Consider the following 14,739-nt stretch of genomic DNA (forward strand, 5'->3'; position numbering starts at 1 on the left):
TAGTAACCTTCTATACAATCATTTCAAGGCAATATACAATATCAACCCTCCCACCCCCCCTCAAAAAAAAAAGTAATAAAAATGGAAGCTACATTTAAAACAAAATATAAAGCGTGTATTAGTCTGGGTGATTTGAATCAGGTTGCTTCACCTAAACATGTGGGCTAAATGAAATTCTCTATATATGCTAACAAATGTTCTTATAATATACTACACTTTTCGTTTCAAAAAAAAATAATTTAATATGAATATATAAAACAAGCATTAGACTTGTCATCTGAATCTTCCCTTCCCCATATTAGAACTTAAATGGAGTCACCCACTGTTTTATAATATTGACACCACCACAGCTAAATACAAGAGTGTGGAGGGAATACCACAGTAAAGAGCTGGTAATTTTTAACCTTCCACTGCCTCCTTTGGAGAAAAAAATGAACTTTAGATAATTGTCTGTATAATTTCCAGTTCTGTTCCTTTCAGAAAATCTGAACTTTAGATAATTGTTTCTTAAGTATTCTGAAACTTTTCTCTGACCTTTAGTCCAAGAGAGTAGTAATCAAGCATATTTTACACGGTCACTTCCAACATAGCTGCAGTTCTACTATTTTTGTGGTCGGGTTTGCTAACTCTTTAGAAGCTGGAAGGGTGGGGATATCCTTTTCCTAGGAGGTCCCTCAGAGCTCTTTCTCTATATCACTATATAAAAGTTACTGGCTTATTAGTAGGTGGGTTCATACCCTCGAACCCCCTGATTTTAGAGGGACATCCCAGATACACAGAAGCCTTTTTGGCTTCCGTTTCAATCTAGGAATGTATTGCTTTCTGTCTCCAGAAGAGCCACTGATATCGGGGAGGAGGATGAGGCAGCCGAACCTCTCCATGGCTGCCACTGCCAAAGTCCAGCCCCAAGTGAGGCACAGGCTCCAGCAGCTCTGCTCTGTCCACCGCAGGAACTGCCAGAATCACTGCCGCTGTGAGGATGATCTCCCCACAGGGGCTGTCCTCGCCTCCCTCACGTACTGGAGCCCAGCAGAGAGAGGCTGCCCCCGCCCCAGAGTCAGGCCTGACATGGGAGTGGAGCTGTGGACCGGCAGCTCAGGGCCAGCGCTGAACTTGCACACTTTAGCCCAGCAGAGTAGAGGTGCAGCTGCCACTGCCACTGCCACTGCTAGGGCCCCTTCTCTCCACTGCCGCTGCCCCCAGGTCAGACCTAGCAGAGTTGGGCCATCACCGAGGAAGTGGCCTCTTGTTGCTGCCACCCCTGGCATGGTGTCTCAGATTCAGGGGTCAGAAGAAAATCCTTAATAAAAAATATATAAAAAAAAGAATGTTGGTGGGTAAGGGGTTCCTCTTGCTTACTGGGAGGCAGAAGGGAGCCTGGTGCTGTGCAAACACACATGCAGAACCGATCCAACACTTCTTCCTTTGTGCTTGCACTATGACAACCTCTCCACTATCTTGTTGCTCCCTCTCCTGTTAAGCAAGAGTGACCCACTTGCTGTTTTTTTTTAAAAAAAATCCATATTGTTTTCCTGTAAATTATAGTACTGTAAATAAGATATTATTATTATTATTATTATTATTATTATTATTATTATTATTATTATTATTTCAATTTATACACCGCCCTATACCCGGAGGTCTCAGGGCAGTTCACAAACAAAACCACAACATATAAAATCAAACCAAATACAATAACCCAATAACTCCCCCCCCCAAAAGCCACATTCTAAAAGGGTGCTGGATATTAATAAGATCAACCAAAGGCCTGTTAAAAAGGAACATTTTTGCCTGGTGTATAATGAAGGCGCCAGGCGAACTTCCCTGGGGAGAGCATTCCATAAACCGGGAGCCTCTGCAGAGAAGGCCCGTTCTCATGTTGCCACCTTCTGGACCTCGAGGAGGAGGCACATGAAGAAGGGCCTCAGAAGATGATCTCAGGGACCGGTTAGGTTCATATGGGAAGAGGCAGCCCTTGAGGTATTGTGGTCCTGAGCCATTTAAGGCTTTATAGGTCAAAACCAGCACTTTGAATTGGGCCCAGATACAAATTGGTAGCCAGTGCAGTTGGACCTGGATCAGGACAATATGCTCAAACCATCTTCCTCCGGTGAGCAACCTGGCAGCTGAATATTTGACCCTCGGCCTTCCAGATGTTTTGGGACTACAGTTCCCATCATTCTTGACCACTGGTCCTGTTAGCTAGAGATGATGGGAGTTGTAGTCCCAAAACATCTGGAGGGCCAAGTTTGCCTATGCCTGATTGAGAAAAATAAAATATTTTCAGTATAAATATCTCCAGATTCAGAAGCAGTATAAGGGAGCACCAGGTGAAGGGAAGGTATTAGGCATTCAACATTGAGGGATTATTGGATGCATTTGTCTGGCCTAGATGGACTTTTTAATCTGATTCAGTGGGCTCTTATTTGCTGAGGAATATGCTAAATATGAATATAGTAGAATGCAAGGCTTTCTTGAGTATGGGAGGGGGGAATGTCTGGAACTATAAAAATGAGTTTGTCCTTTGCAGGGGAAAAAGCACTTCTGAACACAAAGCATGCTTGAATCATAATATTATTGTGTGAAGTACTCCTTAGAAGAGCATGCAGTTAGTATCCTTGAGATTCTTGCTTTGCTTCGCCATTGTTTTGCAGTATAAACACACACTTTCCAAGAAAATTTCATTGTATAAAATGCCCAACATAGTTGCCAACTCTATCACTAGGGCTAAAACAAGCACACATCTGTCATGAAAGTCAGAGATAAGTGATTATATAGATTGCCAAAGAACTACAGTGTACACAAAGATTTTTATCAGTTACATGGGGACAATGGTAGGCAACCATTGTAATGCCTCTACATTGTACTCCCCCCCACCCCCACTGCCCAGGTTGGATAATAATTTCAGAAGAAGAATGCTGGCCTGCTTTGCAGTACTTCAGATGTAAGCTTTTTACAGGATATCCACTGATTCATCATGTACTAGACCCCAATGGTTAGCAAAGGAGGAGAAAAATACAGCTGGGCAGGTCACAGAGAAAATAATTCAAATTCTCTCTAGCAAGCCACAGTTGGATAATATCCAGTACAGCAACACTCCAAATCCAGATGAAATGGTTGGCTACTATATATATAATGCAAGAAAGGAAAAGGAATAAAGAATATACAAGATATATTCATTTCATAGGACACCTTCACTTGCTTATAGCACTATATGTTGTATTACAAAACCTGTTCTTAAATCTACTAAAACTGAGGTTATAGTGTTAAATATATTAAAACTGGGGTCATTGTTTGTTTGTTTTACAATTTGATGTGGCAAAATATTTCCCACAAAATACAGAGGTTAATTTGTCATTTGGTGAGATTCACTTATGACTGGAAGTGGCAGTCTAGTGGAATATTTTCCCTTTAAACATTTTAGATTAGAGAGGTTAGGCAGTTGCGTGAACTAGAACCTGAATGCAAAAAGCAACAAGCTGGAAATCCAGAGAGATAGCCATGGCCAATTTCTGTTTGAATCCAAAGCTGTGGCTATGGGAGAAACAAGACCCTTAATGCAGCGAACCCCTCTATTGTAGGCTCAGGTTGCATATAAGTGTAAATAAATCTGCAGTCTTGGGACATTGCTAGAGGGGAGTCTCAACCACAACCTAATGGAGAACCCAACCCCCAAAACAGCACTACTGAAGAACAGCCTAAGGATGCCTAAAAGAGGGACAAACAGCTTACCAGATGCCCCTTCCTTGTGAGCTTGATTCATCGGGTTGGCCTTTCCAGTCCAATGAAAACCTTGATGGATTACCTCTGGCTTTTGGCGGAGGAGGGGGGATCTGTCTGGCTGGATGCCTGCATCCTGGGTACAGGAGAGGAGTGAGTGAGGTTTTAGCTAGACAGAACAGACAGTAGGGTGAAATCTTATGCTGGTTTGGTGTGTGCATGTGGTTTGTGGTTTTGGAGAGATAGGCGGAGTAATCCAAATTCCCCTTGGACTGGGTAGGTTGGAATGCCTCCAAATGAGACATACTAGAGGCAGGGAGGGGCTGAGCTAGCCTGAAACTCACTGCCATCACCCAATGACTTTGGGCCTGATCTGGGCCAAACTGCTTGCTCCCACCTCCAACTATTACCTCCTTCATCATGTGTAGCAGGGCTGGGGAAGAGATGGTATCTTCACTAATCACAAAAGCCCTGTTGGCAGAGTTAAGGTGGGGAGGGGAGAGAGATTCAGATCACAGCCTGAATTGTCTGCATTCAATTGTTGGTCTGAGAAGTGGCCATCTGTTCTGCTTAAAGGAGTTGTAGAATAAACATTTTCTACGAATATCACAAGGAGCAGGCATCTCCTCAAGTGATGTTGCCTCTTTGGAACTGTGATCATACCTCTTGCTTCTCTAGATGGAGAGTTGTGTGTGTGTGAAGAAACACCTGACACTTGTGTGTCTGGGATATAGCCTACTGTACAATGGGCAAAAAATAGTCTCCATTGTCCCACCCATTTTTCTCCTCTGGCCCTGCCCACTATTGGCAAGCGGCCCCCACAAGGTTGCAGCCCTCTGGCTGGAAAGGGCTTTCTACCCTGTTCCAAAATGTATTTCAAAGCCAATGTATTTCAAAAAGCAGGTGAAACGAATGATTCTTCACATCCCACATACATATCAATGCTACTTAACTCCTCTCACCACTGGCCAGGACTGGCATCAGCACCTGGCATCATTGGACAGTTCTCAGGGCCAAACACCCTGGCAAAGCTCAATATTGTTTTATTTTCTCTGTCCAGCTGCTAAGTCGAGCTGCAACTTTAATTCCTCACAATGCCCCCAATGTAGCATTACTCTAGAGTATTCGTGGGAAATTAAAATGTCAGCTCTGCTGCATTTTGCTACTGTTGACAGTGAAGGCCAATGGCGAAGGGGCCTCACCAAAGAGTGCCAAGGGGCCCTTCAAACCAACAGCTGGCCAAACTCTTTTGCAGCTCACTGACAAAGCATATTCTCTGCATGCAGGAGGTCCCAGCTTTAATCCTTGTCCTCTCCATTTAAAAGGACCAAGCAGCATGTAATGGCAAACCCGTCTACCTGAAACCCTGGAGAGCCACTGCCAGTCAGAGTAGATAATACAGGACCAGATGTGCCACTGGTCTATTTTCTTATAAAGCAACTTCATACACCTGGGGATCCTGGTGCTTGAATCTGTGGGAAGGCTTGCATTTACAGTGCCTATAATTCATTCGAATAACTGCTGATTGATTCTACCTGTGGTAAAATAAGAGGCTCATTTGACAAACTGTGTATCACAAGATAAAACTATTCCTATCCACTTCAGACAGTGGGTGGGAAAGGGACTGAATGATTGAAAACTCCCTCATATAAATAAAGCTCCCTACATAGCAAACACTTAACCTAGCCTCTCTGCTAACCTAATTTCTGTGTGTATGAATATTCTTTCAGTAGGAAGCATCCACTCACTCAGCCTAAACTGACACAGTGCTTGAAAAGCTCTACCCATGTGACACCTGCTATGTCTAAATTGGTACAGCCCAAGAACCATTCTACCACCTGATAAGCTGTTTGTCTCAAAAGCCACTGATGTTTGTGTCTAATTTGATGCCTTATGGACACATAAGTGGAATGGAAATTGAAATGGCAATTCTGCATATTTCCTCTCCTTTATGAGAATATTCAGCTCTCCATGGCACAAGGTTGGGGATCCCTGCCAAGATTATGTTAGTATGATAAGGAAGATAATTGAACCTAAAATTCATTCTTACTCACAAAATTGTGGTCACCCAGCTCTCTTACCTAGGCAAAAAAGCAGAGCAGCCAATGAAATCCCTTAGAAATTCAGGAGCATTCACTTTACCCAGGAAATGCAAGCCTTATAAGAAATTTAGTTCACTGCAAACTTAGAAAATTCACACTACTCAAAACAATATGCAAAGAGAAACACAGCTGTCCTTCATTATGCACATTTACAAGTTTGTGATGAAGATCTCAAACTAAAAAATGCATACACAAATGCATATATTAGATAAAAATGTACATAAAATGTATAAAATAGAACTGAAAATGCACTTCTGTACCCTGGCCTTTGACACCTGAAATGTGTTTTCAGGAGCCATTCTATTCCTGTGACTATAATTTAACTGTTTTTAATTTGCTGATGCTGAAGGATGGGTATGCAGGAGTATACTGCAACCTGTTCTTCTTCTTATTATTATCATCATCATTTGTTGTTGTTGTTGTTGTTGTTGTTGTTGTTGTTGTTGTATTTTTCACATGGCAGCTCAAAAGAATTTACAATGTTTTAAGCAAAAACCAAACATGTAAATGCATTAAAACCAGCATTAAAGAAAAATAACCCAAAAGATTGTTGTTTTTTTAAAAAAGGATACCAAAGTTAAAACATCCTGCACATGCAAAAATGCCACCAATAATCAAAAGCCAAATGCCTGATGAAAAAAAGCATGTTTTTGCCTAGTGCAATGACAGTCCCAGGCAAGTTGGGATAGAGCATTCCAGAAATGCACAGCCACCACAGAAAAGGCTTATTCTCATGTTGCCATCCTCTAGACTTCCCATGGAGGAGGCACACTAAGAATAGCCTCAGATGAAGATTGCGGAGTCCAGGTTGGTTCATATTGAAAGAGGCGGCCCTGTGCCACATAAGACCTCAGAGGTCAAAATCAGACTACCTCATAGAACATGCATGCATGTGAACACCCAGCCACCCACACACATACCCACACCCTAGACACCAGGGATGAATTCCAGTGTCTGCAGGGCCACAGGTTCCACAGATGTTAAAATAAAATGTGTGTGTGTGTTTGTGTGTATTCTACAATAAGGAAGTTAGTGTACTTAAAAAAATAAAATCATTCAACATTAATTTGAAGTGAAATAGAAATTATAACCCAGGAACCAGGGAGCTGTTTTACGGACAAGGGTATCCTTCAATATGTGTGCATCAAAACCCATTAGAAACATAATGATGATTAAGAAAAGGATAGCATACCATTCTGCAAGCAGGCTTTGACATTGCTCTTCCAGAAAAAAAAGGTTACTTCCTTAATGCAGTACAATTAGTCACACAAAAATAGCATTGCACATATTTGTTGCAGGATATAAACAATTATAGAGGTCTGTGTTCCTGTGCCATTCTGCAAACAACTTTGGTTGGGATGAGGAGGAAACCTCAGAAGGGCAACAGATTGGAGGGGGAAGGTTAATAAGTGGTATGGACTGCTCACAAAGCTCAAAGAGAAATTCAAATGACTTGCATGTTCTGTCACACTAGCTTGCTGTTTCTAGACACTTACATGGAAGTTAAATTCCACTGATTTCAGTATAATGTAGAATGTAGGGTTGCATCCAACTAAATTCAACTCAGAGCAGAACCCACTGAAATTAATGAACCAAAGTTAATCATGTCCTTTAACATCAATGGTCTACTTTGAGTAGAACTAACTAACTGAGCAGAATTAGTATGGTCAACAACCTTCTATGATTCAAAGTATCATAGAAGGTGGAACAGATATTGATACTTTTTGATTCTTGAAATATAGAGTATCAGCAACAGATTACTGCCTGGTATGTATATGAAGGCCTCCATTAAGGAAGAGGCCAGCAATAGCCAATGTGGCTATTGCAGATGTTGTTTGACTTGCATCAGCCTCAGTCAGCATGACTAAAGCTCAGGGACAATAGGAGTTGTCATTCAACAACACATTGACTGAAGATTGCTCTTACCATCACATGATTTCTCCCAGTCTTCAAATTAGTTGGTGTCTTGCCTACAGGGCTTCAGAGAATCCTGCAGGTATTTGAAGACTGGTTTCATGTCACTGCCACCTCCCTGCCCCCCTGCCCCATATAAAACCCTCTCTGCTCCAGATTAACCATGTCCATTTCCTTGAACTTTTCCTTATATGCCTTGTTTTCCATACCCGTGACCATCTTTATTTCTGAACCTATTCCAGTATGTCTATGTCTTTACATTAAGGAAACCGGTCCCATTCCTCCAGATGAGGTCTGACTAGTGGTAAGTGGGTGAGGGGATGGAGCTATTACTTCATGTGATTTTTTTAAACAAAAACAATGGTTCTAGAATTTGTTTGTTTGCTTTGGTTTTATTTATTGCATTTATATTTGTATCCCAGCTTTCCTCCAAGGAGCTCAAGGTGGCATACATAGTTTTCCTCCGCCCCATTTTATCCTCACAGCAAGCCTGTGGGGGTAGGTTAGACTGAGAGGCAGTTAATGGCCCAAGGTCACCCAGTGAGCATCTTGGCCAAGTGGGGAATTTGAACCCTGGTCTGCCTGGTTCTAGGGCGACATTCTAACCACAACACCCAACTGCAAGTTGCCTTAGCCAATTTTGCAGCTACATCAAATAGCTGACTCACCTTCTTATGATAAACTACAGCCCCTGCAACTAAGCCAAGGTGTTTCCCATTCTGTACCGGTGCATTTGATTCACCCTTAAATATGTGATGTGATCATGATAAAATGTTGCCTTTCAAAGCAAAAATGTTGCTCCCCTGATTATGAGGGGGTGGGAAAGACACATCCTGATGGTACAAGACTGGGCCATTTTGCTGGCAAAATCTTTAGCTTTGCCCCATATTAGTCCACATTCTTCCATTTTAAAAATAAATGCTGGTTTTCTGCCAAGGCTAGTCCCACTCGATGTAGATCCACTGAAATTAATGGACATGGGCAACTTAAGTGCATTAATTTCAATAGATTTACTCTGAGTAGGGCTTAGTTGGACACAACCTAATAATTTTGAACAAATAAATAAAAGAGCAGACCTTGACTGAAAACACTGACTGAGAATCTTGTCTCATGAAACCTTTTTGCCCTCCCTGCTTTCCTCTCTTCACCCTCCCCTCCAATCCAGTGAAATCTGAAATGGTGCTTCGGAGGCAGAGTGAAGATTCAGCAAGTTAGCTGCACATCAGCACACATGCAACGCACGAGGCATCCATGGATATGCACTGCTTAAGGGACTTAAGTGCAGCTGGCGACTGTATCAATCAAACCAATGAAGAACAGTCCCTAATGTGACAATCCACACATTCAGAAAATTATCTTTCAAGACTGTTTACTGTTCATTTGCTGCCTGACCTTCAAGTAAATCTGTGCGCCAGGAAATGAGGCCAGGGTAAATTTTATAACTCAATGACAGTAGAAAAGGGATCCAAATTTGTCTTCTTCCTTCCACGGTGTGAATGAAATGACAATTCTAGAGTGTGACAGGATTAAAGTGTGCCCTTCCTTTTCAAATGGCAATGCTAAGGTAAGTTGTCCTTCAAACTTTGCTGACCTAACAACTTTATTGCCCCCCTCCCTTTTTTAGTACATGCTTGATACTAATTCTCCTTTACTCAAGCTGGCTTTGCGTCAAGATAGGTTTCTATTTGAGGAGTCACTGAGTCCTTTGACTCAATGTTATTCAATGTTAGTCATATTCAGAGTAACCCACCTAAGGGACCTAAGTTAGTCATGTCTATTATTTTCAATGGGTCTGTTTATTTAGTTCATAAAATTTACACGCTGCTTGGTTGTTAAGAGCATCAAATTAGTTTACAAAAAAAGATAAAACAATGAAATTATCCATAAGAAGAATGAACAACAATAATTTAAGACTTTTGTAAAGTTAAACTAACAATAGATTGAAAACAGATTAAATCTTGCATCAGCTTTCTGAAAATTTGTGTAGCCTTGTCCAAACGAAAATGTTTTTAGCAGGCACTGAAAAGAATACATTGAACGCGCTTGTCTGATATCAATTGATAGGGAGTTCTAAACTGTAGGTGCTGCCACACTAAAATATCAAGTTCTTACAAATGCGGAACAGGTATTGTGTAGTACTTGTAACTGTGTCAGTTCCATTGACTGAAGTGGTTGATTGGGGATATATGTGGTAAAGGGAAATGGGAAAGGGAAAGGGAAAAGCCAAGTGTGTCTCCCTGGGAAGAGCATCCCACAGGCAGGGAGCTACTGCTTGAAAGGGCTATGTTCATATTGCCACCTTCCAGGCCTCCTGTGGAGGAAGCTCAAGGAGAAGGACCTCAGACAATGATCACAGGGTCCAGGTCAGTTCATGTGGTGAGGGGTGGTCCTAGAAGTATTTGAATCCTGAACTGCACAAGACTTTATACATTAAAAGCAGCACTTTGAATTGATAAGCACACAATTTCAATATCATAACATAGTACATATTTTTCATTGTTATTCCGTTCCTTATTTACTTCTAGAGGCCCCAATGCCAAGCTGTTATATGTCCAGCCTAATCAAAAATTTCTACACCTTCCATTTTAGAGTGAAAGCTCAACAGTAGCTTATATAAAACTACTTATTCAATGAAGAAAGAAAATGGCTATGCACACCTATGTGTTCCTTCCTTTTCCACTATCGCTCAGAATATAAAAGACCCCTACATATGTTCAGGGCTTTTTTCCAGCAGGAATTCACCAGAATTCAGTTCCAGCACCTTTCAGGTGGGTGCCATTGCCATTATAAGAAAACAAGGGAGGCATTCCTGGTGAGTTCTGGCACCTCTTTTCCTAGAAAAAATAGCACTGTATATGCTGTTGTATATATACATAGACTTCTTTGTGACACATTCCAAACACACAAACAGTGACCTCCTCTATGCATTTTTAAAAAAATGTTCTTGTAACATAAAAATTCAGAAGGAGTGGAATGGAGAACAGACCTAACCAACAGAACAGAGAAGGAACAGAACAGGGGAAATATGCTGATCCGTACTTGACGTTAACAAAAAAATCAATACGCTAGATATTTCCAGCACTTCAGAATTAGCCACAATCCAATTAGAAGATAAATCTGTCCTAGGAAGTTTTAAATTCCTTGGAGACTACTGTATCTTAAAATCATTCTAACCCAAGTTGTGACTTTCCGCACCAGTCCCAGACATTTTGAAAAAGACTGAAGCCCAATTCTCATTTGTGAAGAGAAAGAGACATTTGCAAAATAAACAGAACAAAGCAAGCAGAAAGAAATAAAACATGGCACACGACACTCTGTTGTGTTATATTTATGCATTATATATATTTACCTTGGTTTTTCTCAATTGTGAAATTTGGATTGTTGGCCATTTCCTGTGGAAGGTTGTAAACAAAATAGTGTCCATTTTTAGGATCATCTTTGTCAATGGCTCTCATCGTATGAATGACCTACAACAGGATAAAGAAAACAAAAAGTTTTATCTAAATCAAAATCAGTTCACAGGTTTGACTAAACTGCACATGCGAAGGGGGGAAAGTTATGGCTGCAATCCTACATCCAATTACCTGGAAGTGAGCCCTATTAAACTCAATGAGACTTATTTCTGAGTAAACATTTATAGGATTGTTTTGTAAGTTTAAACCAGTCACATCCCAGTAAATTCATTGAGGGTGATGTGAACTAAGTTTGTTGGACATAGTTCCCACTGAAATCAATGGCACAAGTAATGACTAGCTTGCCCCATTAATTTCAATGAGATTTAAATCCAGCTAAAATAATTAGTCTGGATCCAACCCATGATAAAACTAGACTTATCTAGGATTGCCAACTTTTTTACAAGCCTTTGCTCCTGTGCCTTCTTACAGCAGCTTTTTCAGCAGATGTTAGCAAGAGATCATTGCCAAAGCTAAGCACTTTTTAAATTCTCTTGATTTTGGGTAGGGGGAGGGGATAAGCATATAATTCACTTCCTGCAAAATTAAGTCAACCATAACAGCCCTGTGCTAACCATTTTTTTGCATCATAGCAATTCCCATTGGTTTCAATGGGCCTCAATTTGGAGCAAGTATGATGGAGCCTGCAGCCTAAAAGTGTGTAACTTGAGCTGTGTTGTGCCCCGCATTAATCGCTAAGAAGCTCCAGGTGTTCCCTGTTCAGCAATTCTGCAACAGTGAGTGTGTTGGATGAGTAGTTGCTATTAGCTTCACTGTTTATTAACGTTGTGTCCTTTGACAGCTGTTAAATTAGCACAGCGAAGGTAGGAAGATTGTGTTCTCACCAATTACTGCTGTTGTGAATAATTTCTCAGCTTATTTCATATATTGTTTTGTCCTTGCATAGAAATGCCAAAGGCTATAACTGCTTGCATTCTGTGACATTTTGGCTCCAGTGTTATCTACCTAACTAGCCATCACCCACTTTCCAATGCTCATCGCATCTCAGTCTGAAAATTAATCTGGAAACTATCTGAGAACAATCCAGAGGATTTTGGGAAAACATAGCCTGCATCTTTAATAAGAGACATTTGAGGCAGGCAGGTGTAGGCTGTCTTCAGGGCAGACTGAGGTTAGTGGGACAGTGCCCCATTGGCCTAATGAACCAGCCTCCACTGATCTATGGTGCTATGCCTTAGACGCTTGCTTAAAACTTTCTCTTTCATGCCCACTTCCAGCTTCACCACATCTTGCGTTTGTCTGAAGAAGTACTTTTTCTGTGTCTGTCCTGATTCTACTGTCGGCCGATTTAATGGAAGGGATCCATTTGCTGTATTATGAGGGAGGGAGAAATGTATCTTTTACTTGCTCCGTAGCATGCACAATTTTACAAAACCTCTATCATGCCATCTTCCCCAACTTAATCTTCCTAAGATTAAAGCAAGATTAGGCTGAGTAACTGTGTAGACGGAGTCTTATTAAATGTAATGCTTGAATCTCCTGAATCTCTGTTATAAGCTTCCATTAAAATCTTCCACCAAACTTACACGAGAAGTTGCAATTCTCACTCATCTTCACATTTGCTTTTTCTTTTACTAACTCTCTTCAACACGGCTGCTTTCCTCCACGTTATGTGGGATGTCATATGAAATAGTGTTGGGTGTGTGCATGCCAAGTTTGTTGTTTCAGATACTCAAGTCAAGAAATTAAGACTTCAGGTTCCCATAGCAACCTTCACCTCACCTTTATGCACATGCAATGCATACAGTGAAGCATTTTACCACATATACAAATATGATGTCATGCAGGCAACTGCAAATGTTCCTGCTATGTGGGCTCTGGCAAAGGCCCAAGACCTTTTTGGTGCCGCCTTCTTCTTCTTCCTCTTCTTCTTCTTCTTCTTCTTCTTCTTTCTTTCTTTTTTTTTTTTACTGTGCTAAAGGTAAGTCATATTTATCTCTTTCTCTGTGTGCTGAATGACTGCTTAATGAATGACCATTATTATAGTAACTCCTTGGCACTTTCCAGCAATGAGATTACAGCACAAGAGAATGAAAGGGAGGGGGGCATTCGTGATTGACCTGTCATTATAATGTTTTCCACAATTTATTGCTTTTAGTATATGCAGCACTGTGAATTGCCAGAACAATCTGCATAAGAAAAAAGTGTGCCTTGGTGGTGGTGAGGTGATGCTCTGAAGAATAACATTTGAAGAAACAGTCATCACATTCTTGTTCTTTCACATTGTTGTACATTACCTTGATCTTTTCATATAATGAAGAAAAAGAGTCTGGATTGAAGTCGGCAGTACAGTGGTACCTCGGGTTAAGTACTTAATTCATTCTGGAGGTCCATTCTTAACCTGAAACTGTTCTTAACCTGAAGCACCACTTTAGCTAATGGGGCCTCCTGCTGCTGCCGCGCCGCCAGAACATGATTTCTGTTCTCATCCTGAAGCAAAATTCTTAACCTGAGTCACTATTTCTGGGTTAGCAAAGTCTGTAACCTGAAGCGTATGTAACCTGAGGTACCACTGTATTAGTTTCTCTTCTGAAAACCCTGCACCACATTGTCATTATTTAAGCAGAGATAGTTTTATGATTTACTGTGGTTTGTGTGTTGTAGATTGTAAGATGCCTTGAGTTTCTGTGAAAAATATATAGGGTATTTTTGCTTCTCCCATATGCCCACTTGACCTCTTCAGACACTATTACTGTTGCCATATAATGCTCCTGCAGTTATAAGAATTTGTTCTTTTAGTGTGGCAGCATCTACACTTTGGAACTCCCTGCCAATTCATGTCAGGAATGCACCTACATTGTATTCTTTTTGCAGTGTGCTTAAAACATTTTTGATCAGGCAAGCCTATTCAGAAACATCAGTGTTGACAAATCTTTTTTTTTTTTTACTTTCAGGTAGGTAGCCATGTTGGTCTGATGCAGTCGAAATAAAAATAAATAAATAATAAAAAATTATCCAGTAGCACCTTATAGACCAACTAAGTTTGTTCAGGAATAAGCTTTTGTATGCATGCATCTGAAGAAGGTATCTGAAGAAGTGTGCATGCACATGAAAGCTTATACCAGAACAAGCTTAGTTGGCCTATAAGGTGCTACTGGACAATATTTATTTATTTACTGTTAATTTAAATTCTCTTTAAATGTTTTAACTGTTTTAACTGTGTTTTTATGATTTTTATTTTTTGTAAAGTGCTTAGAGGTTTTACTACAGTCAATTTTTATATGAATTTTGTTAAACAATAAGTAAAACTAAATAAATTTGTCTGGTGTGAGCCGGTAGAAAAGCAGAAAGGGGTGGGGAGCAGCCCTTTTTAAAATTTGCAGATTTGTGTAAAGAATGCAAATCAGAAAGTGACATGCTTTTCCAGTGGATCTGAGATTAGCATTCTGCTATTATGGGTTCAGAATAAAAGCAAGAAGAATTCATTTGGCAGTGTTATACATCAACAGTTTTTAATGCATTCTGTCACGTCACCGGCAGTCGTGGTTGCCACTCTCAATTATATCAGGACCCAAAATAGAACACGTGGA

General features: G+C 40.6%; 1 protein-coding gene across 6 annotated transcripts in view; it reads right to left on the minus strand.

Annotated features, from left to right (window-relative positions):
* LOC128419203 (cadherin-8) overlaps positions 1-14,739 on the minus strand; it is a 230,619-nt gene that overhangs the window by 15,221 nt on the left and 200,659 nt on the right. For 3 of the 6 annotated variants that reach the window (XM_053399626.1, XM_053399624.1, XM_053399625.1), the window contains exon 10: positions 11,086-11,203. In XM_053399626.1, the coding sequence (XP_053255601.1) occupies positions 11,086-11,203 (118 nt within the window). Of the gene's footprint in view, positions 1-3,732; positions 3,857-4,130; positions 6,193-11,085; positions 11,204-14,739 lie in introns of those variants that run through there. The other 3 variants (XM_053399628.1, XM_053399627.1, XM_053399629.1) reach the window with 2 other exon arrangements.

The sequence above is a fragment of the Podarcis raffonei genome, chromosome 8 (genome assembly GCF_027172205.1).
Source record: "Podarcis raffonei isolate rPodRaf1 chromosome 8, rPodRaf1.pri, whole genome shotgun sequence".
Lineage (NCBI taxonomy): Eukaryota > Metazoa > Chordata > Lepidosauria > Squamata > Lacertidae > Podarcis > Podarcis raffonei.